The sequence below is a fragment of the Bactrocera oleae genome, chromosome 6 (genome assembly GCF_042242935.1).
Source record: "Bactrocera oleae isolate idBacOlea1 chromosome 6, idBacOlea1, whole genome shotgun sequence".
NCBI lineage: Eukaryota > Metazoa > Arthropoda > Insecta > Diptera > Tephritidae > Bactrocera > Bactrocera oleae.
Genome location: NC_091540.1, coordinates 61,790,242 through 61,805,024, shown reverse-complemented (window position 1 = coordinate 61,805,024; position 14,783 = coordinate 61,790,242). Strand labels below are relative to the sequence as shown.

At 34.4% G+C, this 14,783-nt stretch overlaps 2 protein-coding genes across 6 annotated transcripts in view; one reads left to right on the top strand and one right to left on the bottom strand.

The window, feature by feature from the left end:
* Nucleotides 1-977: 977 nt before the first annotated feature.
* LOC106618213 (N-acetylgalactosaminyltransferase 6) lies at nt 978-4,684 on the top strand. The gene is made up of 3 exons (XM_036364835.2): nt 978-1,442; nt 2,769-3,537; nt 3,602-4,684. Exons 1-3 carry the CDS (start codon nt 1,072-1,074, stop codon nt 4,253-4,255), a joined length of 1,794 nt encoding a protein of 597 aa, XP_036220728.2. The 5' UTR covers nt 978-1,071; the 3' UTR covers nt 4,256-4,684.
* Nucleotides 4,685-7,543: 2,859 nt separating this feature from the next.
* Nucleotides 7,544-14,783, bottom strand: part of Tet (Ten-Eleven Translocation (TET) family protein) — a 280,426-nt gene continuing 273,186 nt past the window's right edge. For 2 of the 5 annotated variants that reach the window (XM_036364829.2, XM_036364830.2), the window contains one exon: nt 7,544-14,765. In XM_036364829.2, coding sequence (XP_036220722.2) covers nt 11,849-14,765 — 2,917 coding nt within the window. In that variant the 3' untranslated portion in view covers nt 7,544-11,848. The remainder of the gene's footprint in view (nt 14,766-14,783) is intronic. The other 3 variants (XM_036364831.2, XM_014235861.3, XM_036364833.2) reach the window with 3 other exon arrangements.

Genomic DNA, 14,783 nt, shown 5'->3' with positions numbered 1-14,783 from the left:
AATAGAAGGTCGAATTTAAATACTTCTCCGAATTTTTATCACTTCTACCATTCATTTCTTATTGCTTACATATTTTATTAATAAGTATTTTGTTTTATTATTAGTTGGTTTAAACTATTATTTAAGCTATTTGCGATCTCTCTTCAATGGTATGATCGTTATTATCATTTATGATAGAAAACACTTAAAAAAGTAGTTATTTGTTTTTAAATATTTTTTTGTAATTTGTTTTTAACATTTATAGCCTGAGCTGAGTATATTTAGTTTGCCACGTGGTTTGTACTTGTAATACCCAGAAGGAAACGTTGGAGACCCAACAAAAGCTTTCCATACAAGCACTAGATTACGATTGTTCAGTTTGTATGGCAGCTATATGCTATAGTGGTTCGATATCGGCGGAAAGGGACGTGTGGAAATTATCAGACTGATATCTTAAAAACTGAGCAATTAGTTTGCATATATACAGACAGACAGACAGACGAGCATGTCTAAATCGACTCAGCTAATCTTGCTGATTATTTTTATATTGATTTTATAGAGTCTTCGACGTTGCTTTCTGGATGTTACAAATTTTGTTGTAAACTTAATATACACTTTCAGGTTATAAACATGTTATGAAAGAATTCAACCGTCATTATTCAACGAAATCGTGAATGACTTTTCAATTAAATTTGGTATTTTATTAAGTTATATTATAGGTCATAGACTCACTTAGTTTTATTACTATATTACCTAATTTGAAAGAAATATTTTTCTGAATTACTCGCAAGTGTTTCTATTTTTATATGTACTTATTAGGTATATACGTGTGATCTGACCTATTTGAACTAGTTTTTCGTTAGATTTTGTTGTTTATTACTCTTACTCGTTTATTTATTCAGGTGAAAATGTGATTATTACAGATGTTATTTTCTAAAACAACAAAAATATTAGTTAAATAAATAAATGAATGAGGTTGATGCTGGTACTAAAATTCAATTTCGTTTAGTTGCGGAACAATTGTGGAATTGTAAAGACGATACCGGACGGTCGAAACAAAGCCAGTTAAATTGTGGTTCTCTTTACGAAAAAATGCGCTATACAAATTATAAAAATATCATACGATTGTTAATATTTTTAATAGCCGGTGTCGTAATATTTCTACTTGTTAATCAATGGATCTATATAAGAGAAGCGCTGCATGGGAAAGAAATTGAATTATTGCAAAAAACACCATTTTTCCAACAAAACTCTAAAAGAGTACTGAAGGATTGGCATGACGCCGAAGCCATGGCCAGGGATGCAGCACGGAGTGGATTAGGTGAACATGGTAAACCAGCGTATATTACAAATCTCTCCAAGCGAAAGTTAGAGCGTGAATTAAGAAAAAAGAACGGATTTAATGCTTTGCTGTCTGATATGATTTCTGTTAATCGGTCGTTGCCTGATATACGCGATCAAGGGTAAGTGTGTAAATTTTGTAGATGCATACTCTCCCGGCAAGATCAGATGTTTATAACGGTTATTTGGGAGGGCGTCACTATATTTGAATGCCTATGTTTTGTAATTGAAATGAATCTTCAAAAGGCTGGAGTTCAAATTTTACAGATATAGGATTGATTTACGTAGTTGTAGTTTTTCGAGCGCTGCAGTTAGCTTTCCTAATGAGACTGTTACGTTTTTTTGGCCATACAATGAAGTTGATCTAGATAGCAGACATTTTGATAACCGAAAGACGTGTTGAATATATCGCTCTTGCATATTTGGGCATACTAAGCTCGGCTCAATGTTTCTTACGCATCCTGCGTATGATTCCGACCCAAATGTCATCGACGCTAAAGATCTGATCCATTTATTTAGCTGTCGCGTTGTACAATAGTAAGTAGTGCCGATCTGAAGCTATAACATTTTCCCATCTTTTTGACAATTTGTGAATTTCTTCGCAAAAGGACTGCGCTGACATGACGACCAAGAATGAATCAAGCCAATTTTTGATACCCTGTTTTGATGTGAACTGTATTTTAGTGAGAAGGTTCTGCATCGATCGGAACAAATAAGAGTCAGAAGGGGCAAAGTCTGGGCTATAAGGCGGGTATGGCAAAACTTCACAGTCGTTGTTTTCCAAAGAGTTTTTAACCGTTGTGATGATGGAAAAGTAACGCTTCGTGCCTAGTCGCAAATTTTAGTCGTTTTTCCCAATCGCTCGCATCAATTTGATGAGTTGTTGTTAGTAGCGTTCCCCATTGATGTTTTTATTTGGCTTTAGAACCTCTTATTACAGCACGCTTTTCGGATCCCACCAAATACAGAGCATTAACATATCTGGCCGTTGATTTGGCTGGTTGGCCAGGCTTCACATATGATTGTTAACCAGTCACAATGCAAGGAATACCACAGTCTTCTTTTTGAAGCGTTCAAGCAGTATTTCTGACATGCAAAATACCTTTCAACGTCGCTTGGCTTCAATTCATGTGGCGCCCAATTTCCTTGCTTTTGAATTTATTCGGCTGCTTTGAAATATTTTATAATGGTTGTTTGAGTGCCTGCTAAAGATACTGCCAGCTCTTCTTCTGTTTAAAACCGGAAAACCACACCATGGTCTTGGATAATTGGTTTAAAAAAGATGCGATACTCTGAATCCAGCTTAACCAGCGATTTCAAAATAGTTTCGTGATATTATTACAAGCTTGTAGGTACTCAGCAAATATATGTCCATTCCAAATATTGTATATTCATGCAACCATAAATAAAAGAACCTATTCATCCAATAAAACAATTTTTGCTTACAGCTGCCAAAAACTGAAATATTTCGCAGATTTACCAACGGTCAGTATAATAATACCGTTCTACAATGAACACTTCAGCGCCTTGGTACGTTCTTTACACAGTATTATAAACCGTACGCCACCCGAATTGATTAAAGAAATTATACTCGTTGATGATTTCAGCGATGTTGCCAATTTGAAGAAACCGCTCGATGAGTATGTGGAGCAACATTTTCCGAAAGTGGAAATTATACGCTTTCGTAAGCGGCAAGGGCTCATCGCGGCGCGCTTAGCAGGTGCCGTTAAAGCTGTAGCCGATGTGCTGGTTTTTATGGACGCACACGTGGAGGCCAATTACAATTGGTTGCCACCGCTGCTGCATGAAATAGTTTTGAATAAACGCACCGCGGTTTGTCCCATGATCGATGTGATTGAGGATGCTACCTTCGAGTATACTGCACAAGATGAGGGTGCACGTGGCGCATTCGATTGGATACTTGATTATAAACGACTGCCGTTGCTCGAAAGTGATAAGAAGAATCGCACAAAACCATTCGAGAACCCAATTATGGCGGGTGGTTTATTCGCGATATCAAGGGAATGGTTTTGGAAGTTGGACGGTTATGATGAGGGCTTAGACATTTGGGGTGGTGAGCAGTATGAGTTGAGTTTTAAGATTTGGATGTGTGGTGGCCGGTTGTTGGATGTGCCATGTTCGCGTGTCGGTCACATTTTTCGAAGCGATGATTGGACTGGCGTATCGGAAGATCGCAAAGAGGATTACTTGCATAAAGTGAGAACGGAAAACCTTGATAATTTAATTATATACATATTTGGTATACATTTTTTATTTGCAGAATTATAAACGCGTTGCGGAGGTGTGGATGGACGATTACAAGTATTATCTGTACAAGCATGCGCGCGGTATATATGAAAAAATTGATGCAGGTGATTTAACGAAGCAATTGGCTTTGCGTGAGAAATTGCATTGCAAGTCATTTAAGTGGTTTATCGAAAATGTCGCTTTTGACTTGGTGAAAATATATCCACCAAGAGGCACCGCAGATTTCGCATATGGTCAGGTGAGAAGTGTGGGCGCGCCAGAATTGTGTCTCGACACCTTAGGCCGACCCGATTACAGAGTCATCAAAGTTAACGAGTGCGAACCGACAAGCATATTTCCAAGTTTTAGACAGGATTGGTCGCTAAGTGAAGATCATGACTTGCGTATGCGTGGCGAAGAATATTGCCTACAAACGGCTAACCGAAAACCAAATTCTAAGGTCTTGCTCTATGATTGCAGTTATGGTAATAAGGATCAATTATGGTATTACAATCGTCGGCATAAGTGGTTGGTTTATGGTGGAAAAAGACATTTATGTCTGGAGGCTCATCCCGCATCCAAATATGTTGTAGTTAATAGGTGTCGCACCAACTTTCCACTAATGCAATGGGACTTCGCTAATGTTAATGACACTTTATTAGATAGCTATTTCGAAACTATGCCTTAACAAGTAGTTACACATTTTTTTTACCAACTTTTAAGGCGGTATTCTAGTCTAGAGACATGAATTTTAGATAATTTTTAAAGTGTCGTAAAAAAAGCCAATCAATATTTTTGCTATCGATTTTTTTATCAGTTGGTTATTAATGTTACAAGAGTACTGTAGAAAAAAAGTAAAAAAAAAGTTAAAAATCTAAAAAACTGGCAGCTGAATGAACTAGCAATAAGTTAAAAAAAAGTTTTTTTGACAAAATTTGACTGTTTCGACGATTTTTTTATTTTCTCGTTTTTTTTTTTTAAATAGTAAAAATTGAAATTGGTTGAGGCTAGTTCACACTTGCGAGAGTTCTATAAAGAAGATCCTCTGAAAATTTCAAGTAAATCGGTCGAGTAGAACTCGAGAAATCGTGGGTATCGTATTGAAAAAGTCTAGTCTGGTCTAAACAAAACGTATTTAAAGTTTTGCGTAAGCTCTTTTGTTCGATTAGACCCAGCCGAACCAAATAATAATAATAAATATGTAAAATATCTATATCTCCGAAAATAATTTAAATTTTCCTTAAAATCCTCTCGTAGACATATTCTTAAATAGTTCAACTTTGGAAATATGAAAAAAAATCGATTTTTTTTAATTCTGCACTAGAAAACCCCCCTAAAGTATATAAGTACATATGTTTATGTATTTAGTAGTAATTTATAAAATTACATTGTTCGTAACAAAAATTTTTATACTGTTCGGTTATTATGCCCTGAAAAAGGTATATTAAGTTCGCCACGAAGTTTGTAACACCGAGACGGAAACGTTGTAGACCCTATAATATATATATATATATATAAATGATCAGCATGACGTGCTGAGTTGATTTCGCCATCACCGTCTGTCTGTCTGTATATACGCGCACTAGTCGCTGAGTGTTTGAGTTATCGATCTAAATAAATTTGCAAACGTCTTTTGCTCTCCAAGAAGCTCCGTTCTTTACATACATATATAGATATGGTTTTAGATGTTGTGTGTTTTCTTCTTCTTCTGTTTTCATCTAGTGTGGATAGAATTTAAGAATAATCTGATATATTACCAACGATACTGCTTCGGCTTCTCTTCTTGCGCTATGTGTCTGCAATTAGATAATTTGTTGCAGTTCACCGCTTCGCTCTTGATCGCTATAGCGTGAGGAGTAAAGTGGCCTCCTGGCTGTCGAAGATAACACTAAGTATTTACGGGTTATTACGTAGGTTATAGAAATTTAATTTTATTGTATTTCTTCGCACAGCTAGTAGTAGGGTTCCTATATTTTCGGAACATAACGTTATTTCCATGAAAAAGTCCGCGAGCAAGTCATTTACTTTCTAACGAGTTAATTTCGGTAGTTTAGAAGATAAACTCATATTTATTTTTAAGCAACATATAGAACGATGAGCTCGACTATTTTCTCTATATGTAGTAAATAAAACGCCGTTAGTTTTTTTTTTTTTTTGTATTCAATTTCATTAAAAATACATTTATTTTTTGTTTCTGTTTATGCATATAAAAACTGAGAAATGAAATCAATCAATCAATGAAATATAGGCCAATAGAAATTTTATATAATAGTAATAGGTAATAATAGTAATAATAATTATAATAATAATAATAGTAATAATTATAATTATAGTAATATATTATTAATATTTATAATTATGCAAACAGTATGTATGAATGCAAAATGTTTAGCTTAGAAAAGTGTTGCATGTTGTCGCATGCTTGCAACATAATATACGGTGTGTGTATATTTTGTATGTAGTTTAAATGTATATGTACTCGTACGTATATATATTATGCTTATATATATAATATATATGTATTTATGTGCATTTGTTTTACAATTAAGATTATCTTAACGTAATCTTATAATATCTTACGCCAACGAATTACATCGAAGTGACACATACGCGCAATTACTTTGATTTTTTTTTATTTCTTTATTATATTTGTTGTTATTTTTGTTGCTTTTTGGATTTGTTACGCCGATCTTTCACTTTTTACTAACACATACATATTATTTATTTACCTTTTGTAATTATGTACTCCGCAAAACAAGCCGAAGCGTTGGTTGCAAGTGTTTGAAAATTATTGACAAAAAAAAAAAAAATTATAATAATAAAATTAGTAAGTATAAATTAAAATTAATTATTGAAAAGTACAACTACACCATTAATGAAATGCAATTAACATTGTTTTTTGTTGGTTTGTTTTATTTAATTTTTAATTTTTATTTTTTGTAATAAATAGTAACGCGTTTATGCAGTTGAATTAAATTAATACAAATTTATTTGAAATTTTATAAAAATTCATAACTGACATATGCACTTTATGTCGCGTACAAGCGCAAGTATTATAGTAAGCGATAGTAAGAGCAAAAAAAATTATTATTTAATAATGAAATATAATGTAATAATATATAAATAAAATTAAATTTTAGTAGATAATTTGTATAAGTCAGTAAAACTATTTTGATTTTGTTTATATTTGTGTTGTTGTTGTTATTTTTTTTTTGCTTTGTTAAGCAACGCGCAACAAAGTCTTGAACGTTTTGCTGTTTTGTCGAGCTATGTATGATTAGTATGTTTGTATGTATGTATGTGTGTGTGTGTGTGTGTGTATGAAGGAAATGCTTTAGTTGCATGGCTGCTGTGGCAAACACATTGCTTGGATCGATGTGTTCATGTATGTTTGTATGCATTGAAGCTTATGCATATATGCAAAACATATGTATGTATAAGTATGCGTAAGTTTGTATGATTTGTTGTTGTTGTTGTTGTTGTTGTTGGATTTTATGCGCTTAATTCATAAATTTATATTCAATTAATGAAATTAATGTATTAAATTGTATGTGTTGTTACATGACTTATGCATATATATATTTGTGTAGTTGTAGTTGTTGTTGTGGTTTTATATTTAATTTTTTAGACTTAAGCGCTTTTTACGCATGTAAATTACTGTATTTCCATTTTGTTAGTATTTTCTTATTACATATGTGTTGCATAACGACATAAGTATATATATATATATATATATATATATACATATACATACACATATGTATATGTTTATGCATATACCATATATTTATGTTTCTGTTTGTGTTTTATTTTTATTTATGCATTTAATGTTAATTTTTGATTTGTAGACATTTTTCGTGCTTGGCTTGCTAATTATGTAAAAACCAATATATACCATATACATATATATACATATTTATGTATGTATGTGTGTATAGTCATACAATTTACATATGCTTCATTACGTACTTAATACTTTGTTGGTTTCGAGTCTTTTTTGTTAAATTTTTTACGTCCAATTGCCATTTTCAGTTTAAATTTTTATTTCGGTTTAACTTTTTTGCCTGCTGTGTACTGTTATTTTTATTATTAATATTTTTTTTTTAGGTTTTGCTTAGTTGCTTCCTTCGCTCTTCCTCTTCTTCTTCTACTGCTTCTTCTTAGGTATAATTTTAATATTCATTACTTTTGTTTATCTTTTCATACTCTCTCAAAATGCGTACCCTTCAATCTCCTTGCTTTCATGCTAAATAACTATATGTATATACTAATTATGCCTTAGTGTAATTATTTTTGCTGTCTTCCACTGCACTGCTTTTGTTTTTCCTTGCTTTTACGTAAATAAATATATATTTTCATGCTTTTCTTTGTCTCTATCATATTTTTAATTATAATATTCATAATATTTATAATAATAAATCTCTTTCTTTTACCCAAACTTCTGCTTTCAAAAATGTCTTATGTTTGTTTTGCTTTGCTTAGAACTAGTTAGAGAAACTTAAAAATTTCTTTAAATATCTTATAACTAACAAAAAAAAAAAATTAAAAATGTTTACACAAATAACTGAAATATATAAATTTATAGCGTAAATATTTATACTCGTATTCTTCAATCTCGCTAACTTAGTGCTTGCCGCTTGTTTGTTTGTGTGTTTAAGTCAAATTTTTTATTTTATTACTTAAGTAATAAAAATATTGTTTATTATATTTTTGTAATTTACTTTATTTACTTTTGTCTTCCATATATGTATATTTTTAATGCTAAATACGCGCATGCAATTTTTGCATTCATGTATTTCATAATTATTGAAAACAATAATCATTAATGCCACTAACTTCTTTGTTTATATGTATGTGTGTGTTTGCCTAAATTTTAATTTTTTATCATTTCTATTTACTTCGCTTAAATCTTGCGTAAAACACGCTCATTCCCTATGTCTATGCATATGTATGTATACATATTGATAAGTATTTATGTTTTATTTAAAATATTTTTTTCTCAATCTCTTGTTTATTTTTATGTCTTTCGCTGCCTACAACTACTTGTAATTATGTGTGTGTGTGTGTGCCAGTACTCTGCTTTTCTGCGTTTACTCGCTCAGTATTTTTATGATTATTATTTTTTTTTGTGAAAATACAATTTTTAAACATTTCATAATATTTTTTTTATAATAATTTTTACATGTTTTTACAACTTTTTAGATTTTTTGTTCATCATTTTTGGCAAGTGTTGAAATGTGTGTGTGTGTGCGCAATGTTTATGGCATTTTGCGCTCAACTTTTGCAGTATTTAGTTCTAAATGTTGAATACTGTATGCTAGAGGTGATTTTTTAGCATACAAAAATAAAAAAATTTTTAAATAAAATTTGTTTTGTGTTCGCCGCAAAAAGGTTATTCTAGCCTATATGCCCCTTTTGTTGTTTTTAATGTGTTTTGGTGCTTGCATTTTAGGTTAAGTTTGATTTCGTTTTGTTTAAGTGCGTTTTTGAATTCGGCATGCTTTAGAAAACGTTACAGAAAAATACATTTTCTTGTTTAGCAACAACATTTTAGTTTAGAAACAACATTTTTTTGTGTTTTTTTTAAATATGCTGGATGCTCATGTATTTTATGTAATAATTAATTACAAAATTGGTTAAATCATTGTTTCAAAAATGTTGAAAGTGATTGTTTAGCTTAAAAAAATAGTTGTTATGGTAAAATTTGTTTTCGAATTTGCCGTCAAAAAATAATGTAGCATATATATAATATATCGCTTTTGTTGTTTTTTTTTAATGTATTTTGGTGCTTGAATTTGAGGTCAGGTTTGATTTGAATTGTTTTTGAATTGAAATACTTTAGAAAACGCTGCCGAAGAATACATTTTTGCAGCTTTATGAATAAAAATCAAATTTTAGTTTGTGTTTTTCGAAACTTTGCTGTTTCTACATGTATCTTATGCAATAATTAATAATATATTTAGTCAAAGCAGTGTTTCAAAAAAAGGTTAATGAAAAAAGTGAATGATTACAGTAATTGCTTTTGTTGCTTTTAATGTATTTTCGTATTCGAATTTTAGGTTAAGTTTGATTTGCATTGTTTTTGAATTTGAAATACTTTTCAAAAGTGAAAATGTATTTTTACAGCTTTTTGTGAAATTTTTGTGTTTACTTGAAAATATGCATATAAAGAAATAAATTGTATGTAATAATTTATAAGAAAATTAGTCAAACTTTATTAATTTTTTTCAAAAACTATTTTTTTCTATTTTACTAGGCTGTAGTAAATAAATGAAAATTTAATAGATTGAAATTATTTTGAAAATATTTATTAACAATTTCCAGTAAAAATTTTAGCAAACTTTTGCAATTTATTATAAATTTGTTTGAAAATGTACTGCAGTATTTTATTTATGGTTTCAAAAAATTAAAAAAAAAAAAATTTTTTTCAGTGCACTAAGCTGTTATAAATAAATATGTATTAAAATGTATTTAAGTCCAAAATATGTTTGTTTTGAGTTTTGTCTACCAATATTTTGAAAATATTTATAAACAACTTTGTTAAGAATTCAATGCAAGCATTATTGCTCATTCTCATCTCTTTTAATGAAAATGTAATGTTTTTTTGATTTTGAAAATTTTTGAATATTGTATTTTGAATACGTCCTAGCGCACGCTTCATTGTTACTAAACTCACACATTTTTTATACAAAAATTATAAATTTTAAAATTTATTTTTTATAAAATTTTTTTTAAATGTTTTTTTTTTTTAGTTTTTATTTTGGTTGTGTATTTTTTTTTTTTACTGTTTTGTGCCTTTATATTGCATTTCATTAGCGTTTTCGTAAAATTTATGATATATTAACTATGTATGTATGTTTTTAAGCTGCTTATATGTTTGTTTGTATGCACGTATGTATGTACTCGAGTAGTGAAATTTTTATTTAAATTTTGTATTTTTTTTTTGTCTATTTAAAACGGTTTTATTTTCTTTGTACTTTTGGCAATGTTCTTGTTTTCTAACAGTAAATTTTTTTTATTTGTAATTTGTTGACTTTTACACTTAGTATTTACTTAAGAGTATGCTACAGTTGTATTTTAAATGAGTTTTGTCGGCTATTTGCATAAAAAATGTATTACACTCCAAACTATTGTAGGTATGTATGTGTGTATGTATGCTGCTATTAGTATGTATTTTCAAATGGTTTATGCTTTTTACGCTTTGCTAAATTTATAGTCTTGCTTTCCTGTACGACTAATTAAGAAAATAATATGTAGAGTATTACTATGGTGATTTGTTGTATTTGTTGTTGTTTTTGATACTGCCGTTGCTGCTGCTATGTGTATCTAATTCAACTAGTTTAGTATTTTAGTAATTTGTAGAGTATTCATTTTACTTTAGTAGTTTGTGTGTTTGTAGTTGTTGTGAGTGTTTTAAATTTAAGCGTGAAAGTTTTGTTTTTGAATTGATTACATAATGTAATAATTCAAAATACAAAATATTTCAGTTTTGTGCTAATTTTTTGTTATATTTAACGACTGCTAAATTAGTTTTCGCAAATTTATGACTTTATTAGAATTATTTATATTCTTCTTGGCTACAGCGCCGATTTTAACACTCACTTGTGTTGAAAAATTAGACAAGTAAAGAAAATTTTAATTGTTCAACGCTGACTTCTGTGTGTTTAAGCTGTTGAAAGTTCTTATAAAGCATATTAAAAAAATATTTTAGTTAATTTTTGGTCGTTCAAAAACAGAAACCAAAAAATTTTTTTTTTTAAAGTATGAGTAGTTTTTGTAGTAGTTTTTGACTGCAGCATTGTCTAAATAAGTTTTTTTTGGTGAAATTTGTATGTCTCATGCCATTTGCTATCTGCTGCTTTGAGATTGGTGCATTTAACGCTACAATTTCTTAAATTTCTGTTATGTAATCCGTTGTTTGAGCAACATATAGTAAGTAAAAGTATGTTTGTATGTCTGTTATGCGCTCAATAATTGCAAAAAAACTTTTCAACGGCTAGATTGTCACTCTTTTTGTTTTACAGCTACCTTTTGTTTGTTACAATTACCCAGAGATGTCAAAAATAAATAAAAAATATGGCACGCAACGTGTTAAGAATATGTATGTATGAAGAATACAAGCCAAAAAGTTAGAAGTTCGTTTGACAACAAAAAAAAAAAAGAAAAAAAAAACCCGGCTTAAATATAATTTATAGCATAATTGCTTAAAACAAAAACAAAAACTACCGTAATACACAAGTTGAACGAAGGCAACACAGGCTGACTCACACACGCCACCAACTTAAGCAGGCATTTGCTGTTGCTGCTGTTGTTGCAACATTAACTGCTGCTGTTGCAATTGCTGCTGCTGTAGTTGTTGCTGCTGCAATTGCTGCTTATGCTGTTCTTGCTGCAATTGCTGCTGCTGCAGTTGTTGCTGCTGCAATTGCTGCTGTTGTAGCTGTTGCTGCTGCAATTGCTGTTTATGCTGTTCTTGCTGCGATTGCTGCTGCTGTTGCAATTCCTGTTGCTGTTGTTGCAAGGCTGCTGCCGCTGTTGGACTAGTGTTGCCCTCCTGGTAGGGTCCCGTAACCACACACGGGTGCATAGGAAAGAGGGTCGTCCATGAGGTGGTTGTTAGTGTTGGCGCGTGGAGTGACGCTTTCCCGTCTTTTGCCTGCTCAACAGAAGAAGCAGAATTCTCATTAGCAATTTCGTTCACATTTGCATTTGAGTTGGCATTCTTCTTACCCGAATCCTTTTTCTTTTTGCTTGCCGAACCGCCATTCCCGCTGCTCTTCACTGTTGTCGGCGCCGTTGCTGCACTATTTGCTAGCGTTGTCGTCTCCATTGGTGTTCCAGTACCGCTATTACCGTGATTTGTTGTATTCGTACCGTCCTTCTTGATGCCGTTGCCGTTGCCGCCGCCGCCATTGCCGCTGCCGCTACCTTGTGCTGTGCCATTTGTGAGCGCGCCTTCAGCGTTGTCTTCGTCGTCTTCGCCATCGCCACTCTCACGCTCTTTCTTCAACTTTTCACGTTCTTCTTTGGCTTTATTATCGAGGTCTGTATTGATTTTCTTCACACGCATCTTCTCCTCCCACTCGTCAATACCGTGACGCGGTCGATTCAAGTTACGATGCTGATAGAATATGAGAGTCATGCGCGTCGGCTCATGTCGGTTGGGATTGCGCAATGCCGTTGTTGCATGCAACTCATGCTTGGCGCACTCGATCAGTACGCTGCCGTGATTGAGCGCTATGGCCACACCACCCATTTGTGGATCGGCGAATGCCTCGTAATTGTCATTGATTTCCGTTACTTCGCCAATCGGTTCCAACTTGTTCGGATTAGAGGTGGTTGCCACCGCCGTTGTGGCAGTAGTGGTGGTGGTTGTTGTTGTTGTGTTGCTACTGGTACTTGTTCCGCACGTACTTGCGCCCGTATCGTTTGCAGCGCCATTCAATGCTATTGGACTACCATTATCATTGCTATTGCTGGTGCTATTGTTGCTGTTATCATTGTTGATAGCAGTGATTGGTGTCGGCACAGCGGTATTGGCTATGGGTGAGGTTACATTAGCATTTGTAACAAGTGTCGCATTGGAGTTCGTATGCTCCGTATTTAACGGCGTCGACTGCGCATTGCCGTTGTTGAGATCGGGCAGTACAGTCTGTGCTTGCACCATGGGCAATTGCGTTTGCGTCTGCAGCGGCACTTGCGTTTGCACTTGCTGCATCTGTTGAGCATCAACTGTTGGTATGACCTGCGCTACTGGTGTGGATAACGTATTCTTCAGATTACCATTAGAGAGCGGCATTTGCGTTTGCGCTTGTGGTATGGCGGTAGCTAACGAGGCGTGCTGATGCGTGCCACCGTTCGGCGGTAGCACTGTGGTTGCGTACGCAGCCGTGGAGGCGGTGCTCTGATGATGACCGTACATATTCCAGTTCGGTGATGGTGGTGGTGGCGTAGGTGGCGGTGTTTGCTGCGGATACATGCTGTATGGTGAGTAGGCCTGATGATAACCATAGTTGTAGTTCATGTTCTGGTACGCGTCGTAGGCGGAGTAGGCCGAATGTGGTGGCGGATACATTTGATAGTTGCTTGGGTACTGGGTGTACTGATAGTCTGCCGGTGGTTTTGGTTTGACAAAGCCTTCTTCGATGGGCGTAGCATGATGGTGTGGATGATGATGGTGTTGTGTTAGATTAGTCATTGGTGTCAATGGAGTGAGTGTGGTCAACTTACTTTCAGCTAAAGTATTATTCACTATGGTGGTGGAGTCGGGATTCTCCTCACTGCCGCGGCTCTTCACATCGCCGCGCACATCATGAACTTGCGTTAGCTGTTGACTACCAGCCGTTGGTAGATTATTGTAGTTGCTACCGTATGTTGCATTGGTCGTGTCGTGGTGTGGTGTTAGCGGTGCGGCGGTGGTGGTATGATGTACGTTGCCTTGCGGCGGTGCCATCGGTGCTGCGGTGGCGCCTGGTGCTGCACTCATGCCAACGGCGTGTGTAGCGTGCGTTGCATGCGGCGGTGGCCAGTTGCCGTAGTAGTTGCGTGAGTCTATGTAGGAACCGGTCTGGTAGTCGTACGAGTAGGGCGAATCGAGCACCGTGCTTGAGATCTGATTGGATTGCAATTGCGCATCTGTGAAGGTATCTATCATAGTCGCCATATTCATTAGACTGGAATTGGACGACATGAGCTGATTAGGTGGGTTACCTCCGACCGCGTTGTTCACAGCGGTATTTATGTGCGTGTTGTTGCCATTGTTGACTGGCGGCGTCGTGAAAGCGCTACCCGCCGGACTGGGATTGTTGGTGACTGGCGTTTGACAGCGCGGCGATGGTGTTGATGGCGGTGCTGATAACGGTGTTGTGGCTGCGTTATTGACTGCGGCCACCGCTTTTGATTTCGACTTTGATTTACTGTTGCTACCGCCACCTTCCTTCTTGCCGTTGATTGCAGTCGTGTTGGCATTGTTGTTAGCCGCGTTAGCAGTGCCATTATTACCATTATTGTTGTTGGCATTAGCTGCATTGTTTGTCGATTGCGGCGTGGCAGTAGGCGTTGGAGTCGTCGCTGTTGTGGCGGCCGTAGTGGCTGCAGCTTCGGCGTCAGGTGCGGGCGTTTCGTCCTCTTTTCGCTTTTTGCCATGTCGGCGACAAGGTATAAGTGGTGTGGAGCGCACACGTACTTCGCAGGGAAATCTGAAAGTGTAATTATTA

Coding starts and splice junctions, on each gene's coding strand:
- LOC106618213 (XM_036364835.2), top strand. CDS start 1,072: ATGCGCTATACAAATTATAAAAATATCATACGATTGTTAATATTTTTA. Junction 1,443..2,768: donor CCTGATATACGCGATCAAGG/GTAAGTGTGTAA, acceptor TTTTGCTTACAG/CTGCCAAAAACTGAAATATT. Junction 3,538..3,601: donor AAGAGGATTACTTGCATAAA/GTGAGAACGGAA, acceptor TTTTATTTGCAG/AATTATAAACGCGTTGCGGA.